Source organism: Hippoglossus hippoglossus, chromosome 20 (genome assembly GCF_009819705.1).
Source record: "Hippoglossus hippoglossus isolate fHipHip1 chromosome 20, fHipHip1.pri, whole genome shotgun sequence".
In the NCBI taxonomy this organism is placed as follows: Eukaryota; Metazoa; Chordata; class Actinopteri; order Pleuronectiformes; family Pleuronectidae; genus Hippoglossus; species Hippoglossus hippoglossus.
This window is the reverse complement of record NC_047170.1, coordinates 11,378,741-11,391,908: the sequence shown is the minus strand read 5'-3', so window position 1 is coordinate 11,391,908 and position 13,168 is coordinate 11,378,741. Positions and strand designations below refer to the sequence as shown.

Genomic DNA, 13,168 nt, shown 5'->3' with positions numbered 1-13,168 from the left:
TATAGTAAGTGGATTAGTGTCCGCGTGCCTCAGACAGGGCGAGGCAGTCTGTCGCCAAGGTAGCGGGCTCACTCTACCTCAAGGTCAGAGTCGGGCGGCGGTGATGGGTTGTTGTTCCTTCTCCCCCGGCCACGTGACTTTCCATCCGAGGCCCGGCGCAATCGATCCGAATCTGAATCTTTAATGGGGGTTGATGGACTGTGGATGGTACTGTACTCTCCTGGAAGGAAGGAAAGAAGGAAGGAGGAGAGCATGAAAAGAGCGAATCAAAGATGAGCGATTGTTTTGCTTTTAGCATAAAATGTTTGAGTGACTATTTGTCTTGATGCAGGACGGACAGCTTCCTGGGACATTATTTAGGGATTAGGCAGATTGACAGGTAACATGCATCATAAATCAGTCGCAGAGCATATTATAAAACCCATTGTGCTCCATAATGATTTAAGGAAACCAGAGGTAACAGAGTACATGTCAACGAGAAAAAGCAAAGATGTAATGCATTTAAATTGGGTGTGTGTGTCTGAAACTCTGCTTAGTTAAAGTGCTGTGTACTTGGTGTTGATTGATGACAATTTTAAAATCAATCATGAATGTTTGAGAGACTTGTAAAGCTACAATCTGTACTATAGAGCTAGATGATGCATTATTCTAAATTCTTTAGTGCTTTCAGTCTGAGCTTTATATGATGAAACCATTTCTTCTTTATGCATCGTCTTTGCCTCTGAGTTAAGATATTTTAGTTAAGACCTGGTTTGATCCTTACCTGCAGAGTTGTCTGTGATACCAACAGAGTTGTCCGTGAGCGCCTGGCTAGTGATGCCAGTGGGCGGCTCCTGGAGGGTATAGGTGGTGGTGGTGGAGGGTGTGGTGGGACTGGTGTTGTTACTTGTCATGTAGGGTGAAGTGTAGGGGGAACTGTTGTAATACTGGGCATACTGGCCCTGGCCAAAGGCTGGATAACTTGAGTATTCCTGAGGAGAAAGAGGGGAAAGGGAAGTGGTGGGTTACATTTGGACAAAGATAAGGTAAGAGGGGAAGTAGAATCACTACCTTACAGTTGTACGCCTCTGCTAAACAGTCAAAGGATTAAGTGTATTAATTGAGATTTTACCACTATATTTTAATCATCAATGGGACAAATAGACAGACGAACTGTAGTTAAGACCTTGAAGGAATTTATTTAAAAGGTTTTAGGTGTATTGTTTTTAATAATTAGCATATTAATTATTGGGCTATGGCCAAAATCCTGTATTTTTCTAAGTCAGAGTGAACTTGACCTTTGACCAACAAGTTCTAATCAGTTTATCTTGGAGTCCAAGCAGACATTTGTTCGAGACATAATTAAATTCCCCTCCAGATGTAATTGATAATTCGCGTTCACAGGGAACGGGGCAGACGTGAGGTCACAGCGACCTTGACCTTTAACCCCCAAAACCTATTCAATTCAACTTTAAGTCTAGGTTTTGTGCCAACTTGGAAGAAATTCCTCCGGGTGTTGCTGAGATATCACATTCATGAGAACAGGCAGACAAATGGACAACCCTCTGTTGTGGCTGTCACTGGTGCAGAGAGATGGGAGGAAAGATAGGCACATGGTGTTGGTGATGGAAGATTTTGGGCAAAGAGAGACAAAGGGTAGCTGAGTTGAGGTGCAGAAGCAGGAGATTTGGCAGAGTAATGTGAGATATGCCCTGCGCCGGTGTTGCTACTTTACAGGGCAGATTCCAAAACGTAAATGCAAACACATGTCTGTTCTGTCCTACATCTGGACCATGATCTATCTTTTTCTTTTTTTCGTATTCTTTTCCTCTGTGGCATAATGCATATGTGTGGGAAGAAGGCACAATAGGTGATTCTGCATATAAAGCCTCCGACATCCTGAGTGATTTATGTTCGAATGTGTCACGGATGAAATGTAACATATTGAGTGTGCATGTTTCATAAAGGTTTCCAGGCTGGGGAAGAGAGGAGTCTGCAATTCAAACTTATATAAACTGATGCCAGATCAGAGAACTGGAACAGAGGGGGAGAAGTTCACAGCTACCTGTTGTGTGCTGTTGAAGCCGGTTGAGTTCGTCAGGGAGTTGTTTCCTGGATACAATCCTGAAGTTGTTGTAAAAGTACCACCTTTAAAGACAAACATAATGGGAGTGTGAGTCATCAACATATTTTATTAAAAGCTCATTAGAACGCGGAGCAGTGATAGACATGAAACAACACATTGTTAGGGGGAAAACAAAGATTAGTCTTTTGTGAAACAGCTCGGTGAGGTGGTGAACAGAGGGAGGCCTGAGGGAGCTCCCAGCAGTGACCTTATCTTTCTCCTCTTCCTTTGTTATCAGTGATTGGATCAGGCCACGATGAATGACGTGGGGGAAGGCGGAAAAGGGCGAGGGACGGACAGAACCTGCTTCCAAAGGCGCCCAAGCTCGCACAGTGTAGGGGAAGACAAGCGGCTGTTGTGTGCGAGCTACTGAAGGGTGGCGTAAGTGCGGGCTGGAAATGGGAAATACAGTGAGACAGAAATACATTCGGGAAAGGACTGTTGAGGTCACAGTGAGTCACCTCAGCCTCAATAAATATGTATGTCCCTCTTTACACTTTGTCTAATGACGGTCCACCAGGGAAACAAACTCTTTCACAGGAGATGATAGCATCTAATGGCTTAATGATACACATAACATGAGGGGCATGACTTCATGAGTGACCATCCACCTGCACCGTCATGTCAGGCCAGGGAACAGCAGGAGGAGCAGCTTACAGAGGACTTGGTTATTTTGCTTATTCTTGAAATCATAACTATTATAATCATTCACAGGGTTTCTGCAGGTTAAGTTAAAGTTAATTTAAAGATGTTTTTTAAGACTGTAATGAATGAAATGAAAGACCTATGAAGAAGAGCAACAGATATGAAGAAAAATCACAATTCCCCTTAAGATAAATGTATACATGCCACAAAAAAAAACTCCAAAGACTTAAGACCTACTCTTATGGATTTAAGACAAAGTCCTTTCTATTTTAATGTATTTCAGATTGTTTAAGACTTAAGATTCAGATGATAAAATTTCAGACTTTTTAAAACCCTGCACAAATCCCATTTGAACAATCTCCGAGAATAATTTAGTTAAACTTTACACTTTTTAAATCTATACCTAAAAGTTGCTTTAAAATTGCTAATATTTAAATGAAAAGAAAATGCAGGTTGCCATTGAGGTAGGAGCTGTTTTGCCTGCGCAGCCACAACCAGTTTGTAAAGAACCTGAGCAGGTAATCAGGGAGTTTTCTGAGCAAATGCCTGTGAGAGAATTTGACACATATAAACATTACATCAACCTAAATCGAATTAATTGTGAAAGCCAAAATCCTGATTGCAATTAGTATGCAATTACTTGAGGAGCTTAGTATATCCATTTTATTCTGTATGTTAATAATGTTATATAGAACCATGCATTTGAAACAATATGTTCTGGGGAATTGTGGACTTTACAGTCCTATTAGGTACTTAAGTTTTACAGGTTGTATTACAAATAGTGTATTAAAGAAACATCTGTGTCATAACAGCTCTAACAACCTTTACAAATACGACCCCTGGGCTTTATTATTCCTTTCCGTCCATACACAGTCACTCCAAACGCTGCCTGGGACATTCATCTGTTGCTACCACTGCTTTAGACAGCTTCTTCACTTATCACCACAGTGATCCTCCTGCAGCCAGAAAACTATCCCATCAGACTCAGTGAAAACGAAGGGGAGAGATAAATTTACTGTTCCTAAATGGGGGCGTAATTACACCTTTGTTCCCAGAGACAAACACAGGGAGTTCCTTTCATCCTCTGGTCATTGGCCCCATCAGGAGGGCCCTCCCACACCGTGACAAACGTGAAGCAGCTTTCAGGGCGGGGGGGGGGGGGGGGGACAGATCAGGGAAATGGGGCTGGCGGTGCGGGGGGGACATGAAGGGTAACGTATGGATGAAAGCACGGAAAAAAATAAGATGTAGTGCAGTGTTTTGCCCTGTCAGTCAGCTAAGCACCCAGGACTGTGGCTAATAAAGAGAAACAAACACCTCCCGAGCTCCCAGGATTATCAGGATCCACTAATTATTTGTGCAGTTCCTCAATCTCTGCTTCCAGCAATGACAAACACACAGCAGATTTTTACCATGTTTTTCACCCCGGACTCAGAAACGTTCTCTCTCTTTGTTGTTTTGTTTGATATTTCACGGCCTGCGGGGGAACTTCTTTTTTTATTTATTTTTTAACTTTAACTGCGTTCTCCGCAGAAAGTTCAACATCAAGTGAAAGTCCAGGACAGAACAAAAAGACAGAGAGAAGGAGCAGTAATGCTGTGAAGGACAACAAATTAGCCTAATGCACAGTTCAAACAGTCATAAAAGCTCTCGCTGGCAGGGTTTGAGGGTTGCTCCGAGGAGAACAAGGAGCCACATAAAAGCCGAGGGGACCCCTGCTAGCCGAGTGAGAATGAGCCCGTGCTGTTGGGGAGTGGTGGTGCAGGTTATAGCAGGGGGAGAAAGAAGGGTCTTGGTTCCCCCGGGGGCCATGTTTTCTCTCCCTCCCCCTGTCCTGCTCCGGTTATTTCACTCACTCAAGACCAGACATCGTCCCTCCCTCCTCTCCACCTTCCCTCATGCCTTCTGGCTCCACAATTGGAAGTCCATTTGCTTTGCTTGATCAGTCCCCTTGCCGTGGGCTATGTCTATCATCAGTGCACAATATTTGTAGCAGAAGTTTGTATGCCCCACTTGGGAATAGGCTATCAAGTCCAGATGGGGCTCTCCTTTTTTAAAACGGCAACCGAGGCTGCAGCTTCTTCAGCTTGCACCGCCACTGGGACAGAACGCTGGAATCCAATTATTCACCTAATTAGCATCTGCTCGCTTCCACCATCAGTTCTTCTGCACACCTCTGATGTCGTAGTCTTTTTTTACGACCATCCATGAGATACACTCCATAAATTCCAATAATCGCAAAAAAAAATTCCGGGCAGCACAGAAACGCACTTGCACCCTTTTTTACGATTTTGGGCCACGACTTGAGCACCCACACAAAGCTCCATGGCATCGGACACAAAAGCATGGAGCAGAAGCATTAATCTAATCGTCCTCTGCCTCGACAGCTGGCTACAGGCTGGTGGCAGGGGCACAGACAGGGAGAGGGGGAGTATCACATGTGGGGAGTTTTTTGGTAGGGACACCCAGGCCTGAGGCACCTCACCCAGCACAGATCAATAGGCAAGAGAGAGTAATGACAATGGCGTGGCAGAGGGCCAGAGTCACGGTTAGAGAGGCCAGAGCCCCAATAGTGGTCAATCTGTCATCTAACATGGCTGTCAATTACTAACGCACTTAAAGCTACGTGGGGCATCCGATAGCCAGAGATAGCAGGAGAGAGTGAGGGAGTGACGGAGATAGACTGGGGGAAAGAGAGAGACAGAGTAAGAGCATAATACTTAGAAGATGAATGGGCACATAATACTGTCATCGTGAGTTAAACCACTAAAGGCAGGATAGCAGCTTGTGCATTCTGCCGCACATGCTCCGTCTCTTGTTCCCGTTCTTTCTCTCTCTCTCTCTCTCTGCCTCTCTGTCTCTCTGCCGCTCCTTTTACAGGGGCTCTGATGCACGCTGCAAAACTCTGGCTGCGGCCGGCTGTATTTGGTTAAGAGGCGTGGAAAAGAGGCTTCCCCGTGCCACATCTGCTGCTGAGCTGGCGTTATTTATTGTGGGATGCTCTGGAGGATTTTCAACAACATGTGGGGATGTTTCTTCTGTCACACGTTGGATATTACAGGAGAAAAGGCTTCTGCTCCATGTTGACTAACTGTCCTTGCCCGGTGCAGGTGGTGTCAGGGAAGTGCAATGAGCTTTTGAACCAATACAAACGGAGAGGAACACAAACAGAACATGGCAGGAGGCCTGATCTGCACTTAAACTGGCTGAAAGACTGGACAGAAAGAGCAGAAGTGGGGGAGTGCAGGCGCAACAACTCATTTTTATCGGTTTCAAGGCCGTAAATCTCGATGGTCTCAGCTCTTAAACAAATACAAATATGATCACAGGGAGAGAAAAAACAAAGGCTGGGGAGTGGGGACATGGCTGGTGCCTCCTAAGCGCCTGCCATTTTTCCATCTGTGTTGATTCTTTTAAGAGGAGAAGAGAGGCAGGCGGCCTTTGCGGCTGCACATAACGACTGCTGGGATGCAACCATCTTCTGGGGTGAAAGCGAGGGCCGTGTTGTGAATCAGTCTGTCTCTGAATGCTATTAAATCAGGCACAGAGACCTGCAGTCTCTCATCTTTTTGAAAGAGCGGAATAAACTTTATCGCCGAACACATGGCAGACAATGGAATTACACAAATCGGTACTGAAGGATGGAGGAGATGAACTTTGAACGTGAGGTTGAAAGGATGAGAATGGAAAGACAGAGAGGCTGGTTAAGCGAAAATGAAAAAGACACAAACAAAAACAGGAAAAAAAACAACGTAGAAACCAGATTCCAAGCAATGCAGAGTATTTTTAGATCAGCGGTGAATTAAAATCTGATTTGTAGTTTTTAATAGAGCAATCACGATGTTGAAGCCATTTCTGCTATTTAGTTGCAAACATGTTATAATTATAAACTTGTCAATTTTACGACATAGTGATGGTATTTCACGCTGCATTTCGACACCCAAACTGACTTGTGAGCATGCACAGAAGAAACGATGGAGGATTCTCACCCTGCATCTGGTAGCTGTAAGGGGCTTGCCCTGTCTGCGGCGTGGTGAAGCCAGAGCCGTAGCTGAGGAAGCCCGTCTGTCCAGGGGACTGGGACTGGCTCAGGCCCCCCTCCGTCTTTATGCCTGCCCACAATGGACCTAAATCAGTTAGTGACACCAGATCGGTTTGATGCACAAAACAACAATCAACATACAGTTTTAAATTACACTGGCCTGTTGGTCTGTTGGCATTACACGCGAATCGCAACGGACGAGCGCTGGTTATCTGATTTGAACCATCTCCAGTTGTTAAGAAATACCTTCTTTCACTGGGTGCTGTCAAACTGCAAAGGAGTTGTCTATGTTTGGACTGTGTTTGATTTTATGTTTTCATCATTACAGTTATTATTATCATGTAAGATAAATCATCAGTGCACAGATGCACAAGCAATAAAAGATTTTGCTTGTTTTTCTGAGCTAAACCGGCCACTGCTTACATTGAATCAGTCACGATGCAGTTTCTGTACAACGGTAGGTTGCAGGGGCTCCATTCAAATAAACAGTGTAAATTCCTCCACATATTGCAGAGTCTTTTTGGGTCAAAACACTCCAAAGACTTTGGACAAATAAAGCCCACAGTGAGGCATCCACTCTGTGCTTTCTCTTTGCCAGAGGAAACCAGTTTTTGTTTTCAGATTTATATCACTAATCTTTCAGATCTATCTGAACAGCTTGACAAGCAAATTCCGTTTTATTGCAATGGAGGAGAACATGCAGGCACTAAACAAGAGCTCAGCATCTCTCCTGCTCTCTCCTGCAAAGTCTTGGTCCTGACCCTTAAGGAAGGAAAAATATTTAGTGGGACATTTTTCTTTCTGTGCATGCTGTTTACAGAACACTGAAATTGTTAGCAGGCATGTTCAGCAAGAGGAGAGGAGGTTATGAGTCGTGTTAGAGAAATCTTACCATAAGCTGGGATGCCATACGGCTGGCCAGGCTGGGGGTAGCTAGCATAAGCTGCGGCCTGCTGCATTCCTGTGGTGTACTGCGTCTGCCCATACGCAGCCATATTTTGGGATGAAGGGGTAGGAAGAATATGCGGATATGTTCTGCTATTTGAGAAAAGAAACAAAAGACAAAAAGTGAGACGGGAAACACACACACACACACACACACACACTTTCGCTAACTGACAAATTCCATGTGATTGTGCGACCTCACTCTAAACACGGAGCCAAGCTGTGAGACAGATAGCATCGCGCGGCTCATATACATTGGTGAAAGAACAACAAATGGCGAAGGAAATTTTTGCAAGATGATAATTACAACAGATTTCAGGGTGCGCAAGCTGCAGACATCCCGGCAAACAAAGCGAGCGGAGAGCCCCCCCACATCTGACAGGAGGATCTAATTAAAGATCCAAATGAAGTTGGATGCTGCTTATTTTTTAAACAAAAATAAAAGGAGTCTTACTTGGACGGATAAATCTGTGGAGAGAACTGGTGAGTTTGTCTTGGGCTGAAGCCACTGGTTCCAATGGCTGAGGAGAGTTGAAAAGAAAAGAGGCAAGCACATATTTAAACATTAAGAAATAAGGTCAATATTATCTTTTGCCAATAGAACTTCTGGATTCCAAGGAAACAGTAATTACATTGCATTAGTCTATTTATTTCGGTAACCTTATTTAAGGTTGAAAACCGGAGAGCAATAATGAAGTAAAATAATCAGGTAAGAACATCAGGTTTTTCTGCTGACCCGCGCATCTCTGAGATATACGTCTGGGCTGCTATGACGACCGCTGGCGTAAACACACACAGGACAGTTTGAATCAGCCTCAGCTGGGTGGCTTCAGCGGCCCTGCTCGGCTTTTCAGGCCACAACCACATTGGAAGTGACATCACTGATTGCAGGTAATTAGTGCTACTACATAATCATTCCTTCATTAGGCGTATGACTGTGTGGTTCCATGGTGCCGTTCACTTGTGAAGGTTCAGCCGCAAATTACTCACAGAGGAAAATTTGTTTGGATGCTGCAGTTATACACACACACACATCTTCTTCCACACACAAGAGTCAAATCGTGATTTAAAATGTGAACTTTATATATATATATAGTGTTTGCAGGATTCAAACCCAAAACTTGAAACATAAAATTTTGGAAAAGTAAAATAAATAAAATAATAAATTAAAATTAAACACACAAGAACCTCGCCTAAAATTAAAAAGTACCATTATTTGTTTTAATTTAAGCAATCATTTTTTAATAGTATGCATAATTCATTTAAAATATATCTACATTTTCAATAAAAAGCAACCAATGGAAGTCTGACTTAGATTATTTTATGTTTGATATAACATCTGCATTAAAAAATGTTAAAATCACAATTAATAAAATGCACAGTCAAATTCACAGTTGGAACATTTCAGACCGGCTACAATCAGTTCTGGTGTTTAACTGCAGCCGAGTGGCACAGTCTCGAAACATCTGTCTAATTGGTCATGACATGTAAAATATGGGATTTGGTTGCGGGGGAGAGCTAACTGTATGTAACTGTATGCTGTAACCCCTCACACACGTTATTAATATTGAACACTTTTCCCACATCGGCAGCACCTGCCACTGGACAAAACCTGCTCTTCTGAACGCAGCTTTGGGTTTCCCCCCGCAGAGGATACGGGGTGTAAGATTACTAAATTTCATTAATACTGTCACAGTCAAAAGTCATAGCAGTGATTTATGCACTTCTTGTGTTAAAGTATCAAGTACTTAGTGAAACCGTGATGGGAAAACAGGAAAATTAGCAGCAAGATAATACCACACGCGGTCGGATGTGATTCTATTAATGAAGGTTTATAGAAAACGTAACATGGAGCTGCTGGTTGACATAGATACCACTCACAGTGGAAAAAAGAAATAAGCAAAAAAATTATCACATTAGAGATTTTTTTTCTTTTAAAATTCTTAGAATGCTCATTAAACTCATTATACTACGTTATGTCAGTGTGTGTGTGTGTGTGTGTGTGTCTGTCTGATGTTCCCGTGCTGAGGGGAGGGTGTCAAAACCCTGGCACTGACAGGGCGATAGGGTAACAGCCCGTGGAGAGCGAGGGCCACTGGGACGCCATGTCACTCCACTGGACAGACAGGCTCAGTGCATTACAGGTCATAATTCAGTCCTCGCTGGCATGGGAACCAGCAGTGTTACACACAAACACACACACACACACACAGACACGAGCAAGCATAGCATATATATGTGCTGACAAAGGAAAGGTAGAGTCTCTTGTTCTTTAACACACACACACACACACACTCACACACACACACACACACACTCACACACACACACTCACACACTATATTTGAGTTTTAGCTGCAGGGACACTTCCTGAGGCCCCGGCTTATCAGTCACCCATCTCTCGGCTCATCTCTCACTAATCAGTTCTGCAGCTGTGTGTGTGTCTGTGTGTGTGTGTGTGAGAGAGAGGGAGAGAGAGAGAGACACAAACACACACACGGTCCTCCCCGCTCACCTGATCCTGAGAAGCTGTCGAGAGAGGTGTCTGCTACTGAGGTGATGATTTCGCTGCTGCTCATTGGCTCGGTTTTAACTGCAAACAAAGAAGCCACATTGTCACCAAATGCACCAAATCAACATCTGCAACAGAAGAAAAAAGAAAAAAAGAAAATATCAGATTCAACCACATCAAACTTTCAGATTTTCACATTCAGAAAATTAAATCAAAACAAGTACTCAATGCAAAAAAAAATTTAAAATACAGAGGTGGGGCGTAGTAGTCAAACTTTTCAGCAGTATCTACAATGTCAGCAAATTTAGATGGATTATGTATAATATATTTTCAAAGGTTTCTATATATATTTTTTATTTTACTTAACTATCTTTATTTGGTTTTGAAGGGATTTATTCAAGAGACTTTATCTGTATATCTGATCCTTATCTGACGACCTGGAGTCATTTTCCTAGTTTCTTTATTTCAAAAATGCATTTAAACTATTTTGCAGGAGCAACATTAATAACCTCACATACTAAATAAAACTAAATAATAGAATCTTATATCATCACTTTAATTTAATGATGAATTACAGGCTTATCTGTACTTAAATGTAGCATGAAATAAAACACTGTGGATGTGTGTTAAGAGTCAGTGATAAAAAAACACAAGCACAATTGAAATGTCAAGGAAATGTATGGCGTATAAAATCTTTTTGAGAGTGTAGCAAACGCTGTTTGACCTTGACTCCATTAAACAGCTCAACGATAGATCTGCAAAGACAATTTCACAGCTATCTGACAGCTCGGAACCTTTGAAATCAATCCATTTCACTTCAGGCGGGCTGCAGGTTTTTTCTTTTTTCTCTTTTTTTTTTTGGCAAAGCAAATTGACAATGTGGGCAAAGGGAGTCATGCTCAGTGGAATCCCTGATGGTTGAAGAAGCCATTTGCTGTCATGTTTTACATGTTTCTGCTATGCACGTTCGGTGCAGAAACATATGTAGACGAGGGGCAATTCTTTTTGAACAACACACTGATGAAATATAGTGGCGAGGTGCATGCATAAACTAGCACACTCAGCGCACGGAGCAAACAAAAAACCACTGTAATCAGGAAACGTCATGGAACGTTCAAACGAAAGCAAAATGCACAGTATGCAACTTCACAATCTGAACATTCACTCAACAATGGGACTGAAAATCCAGTTGCGTCAAACCATGCTTGAAACATAATACCACAACAGTTACAGCAAATACCACAGAGTTTCTGAATGAAAGGCACAATAGTTGAGGTGACGTTTTTGCAGCTGATAAATTGTGTTTTTTTGTGGGGTGACAAATTAAACTTTCCTCACGAGAGTGGTTGGTGGCTCAGAAAGAAAAAACCACAAAAACTCCTTTTGTTCTTGCTCTCAGAAGAGTTTAGGGAAATCACCAAGTATTGTGCTTTCATTGTGTCACCAAGAGTAGACAAACCTGCAGCGGACTGTGAGTTAGAACCTAACAACCAGTCTGCAGTGGTAAGCATTGTGATGTTATCACCTATGGGAAAGACAGAATGGCAAAGGGGACACATGACAGTCGGCACCATGTCTACGGGCCCTGTGTCATAAATATGCAGAAAAACCAACAACAGACTACCGTGAAGATTACGTGACAGCGGGTGACGTTTTCAATAACTTCACTAAACAAAGGCTCAGATTTAAGGCACAGGTGAATCACCTGAGTAAATAACTACACGTACAACCTCATGCAAAACTCCATCATTTCCATGGCTGTAGGTTTTGAATAATTACATGGTTACTTAAATAAACAGCTAAAAGTCACCGGAAAAACAACTACTAGAGGCACTGGCATTTTTAAGCTGCAAATGATAGGACAGCAAATTGTCTATACACGACACTGTAATCCACCCCATATAAAGTGCATTCTCTCTATTGTTTTACTGGCTGTTTAATATCATATAGGTGTTTAAAATTAATAAAAAAATTCTAACGCTGCAACAGCTTTACTGACTTTATTAAAAAGTCAGTTTCACAGTGAACGTGAGGGATACAGTTTCTATCACCATTCTCAGCTTTTTAAAAATATTTAATAAAACTCCACATAACAGAGAGAACAGCTACAGCGTAACAGCGGCAGCAGCAGCGCACACATACCTTCAGTGCCATTGGGTGTCATGGAATTGTTATTGATGTGTGAGTTGTCGAGGTTGGGACCATTAGGAGATTCACTGCTTCCACTTACTCGGCTGTGAGGACTGGCTAGATCCTGCATTTCCATAGACCTGACAGGATACACACACGCGCACACACACACACAAAAATCAAATTACACTTATCGCTCTGGTTTCAGGGAAGACACGCAGCTCTGATACGCAATGTTGTGCACACAAAATGCCTAATACACTCGTCCAGATTTAGATAAATGAAACCGTGATGATACTAAAAAGTAAAAATAGAAGTTTAAGTATTATAAAAGAGAAGATTAGTTTAATATATTCTTTTAGATTTGCATTTAAAGTGTAGAATTTACTGCGATTTCACAAATGGCTATTTTGCATGTGATATTTGCAATTCAATTCGAACTACCGTCATTTTTAAATGTTGCACAAATGTACTTGTGACATAAAAGAAATATAGATTGTCTACAAAAATATGACACACTCACAAAAACTGAGGCATTACAAATGAAATAAACACTAAACATTTTGAAAAGACAGACATAATTTATCTTATTACAGCAGCCCCACAACAAGTTGTACAAGATGTGAACACAAAGAGTTTACTATCAATTTACTCTGAGTAAAAATGGCCCTTAGTGTATATTGTATTGTGTGGTATCGAAGACTGTTAACAGATGTTTGCTGGTCTGAGGCATCAGTTAATGTGCCTGTTAAACGTGCAGCACTCTTGCCTGATTGTAAGAGCCCATGCC

General features: G+C 42.3%; 1 protein-coding gene across 16 annotated transcripts in view; it reads right to left on the bottom strand.

Moving 5' to 3' along the window:
• The window catches only part of eya1 (EYA transcriptional coactivator and phosphatase 1), a 64,599-nt gene that overhangs the window by 19,910 nt on the left and 31,521 nt on the right, over nucleotides 1-13,168 (bottom strand). For 7 of the 16 annotated variants that reach the window (XM_034572463.1, XM_034572466.1, XM_034572464.1 and 4 more), the window contains 9 exons: nucleotides 12,391-12,518; nucleotides 11,708-11,773; nucleotides 10,252-10,329; nucleotides 8,191-8,257; nucleotides 7,684-7,829; nucleotides 6,739-6,876; nucleotides 2,045-2,127; nucleotides 764-971; nucleotides 78-220 (listed from right to left, as the gene is read on the bottom strand). In XM_034572463.1, the coding sequence (XP_034428354.1) occupies nucleotides 78-220; nucleotides 764-971; nucleotides 2,045-2,127; nucleotides 6,739-6,876; nucleotides 7,684-7,829; nucleotides 8,191-8,257; nucleotides 10,252-10,329; nucleotides 11,708-11,773; nucleotides 12,391-12,514 (1,053 nt within the window). In that variant the 5' untranslated portion in view covers nucleotides 12,515-12,518. The remainder of the gene's footprint in view (nucleotides 1-77; nucleotides 221-763; nucleotides 972-2,044; nucleotides 2,128-6,738; nucleotides 6,877-7,683; nucleotides 7,830-8,190; nucleotides 8,258-10,251; nucleotides 10,330-11,707; nucleotides 11,774-12,390; nucleotides 12,519-13,168) is intronic. The other 9 variants (XM_034572478.1, XM_034572479.1, XM_034572480.1 and 6 more) reach the window with 6 other exon arrangements.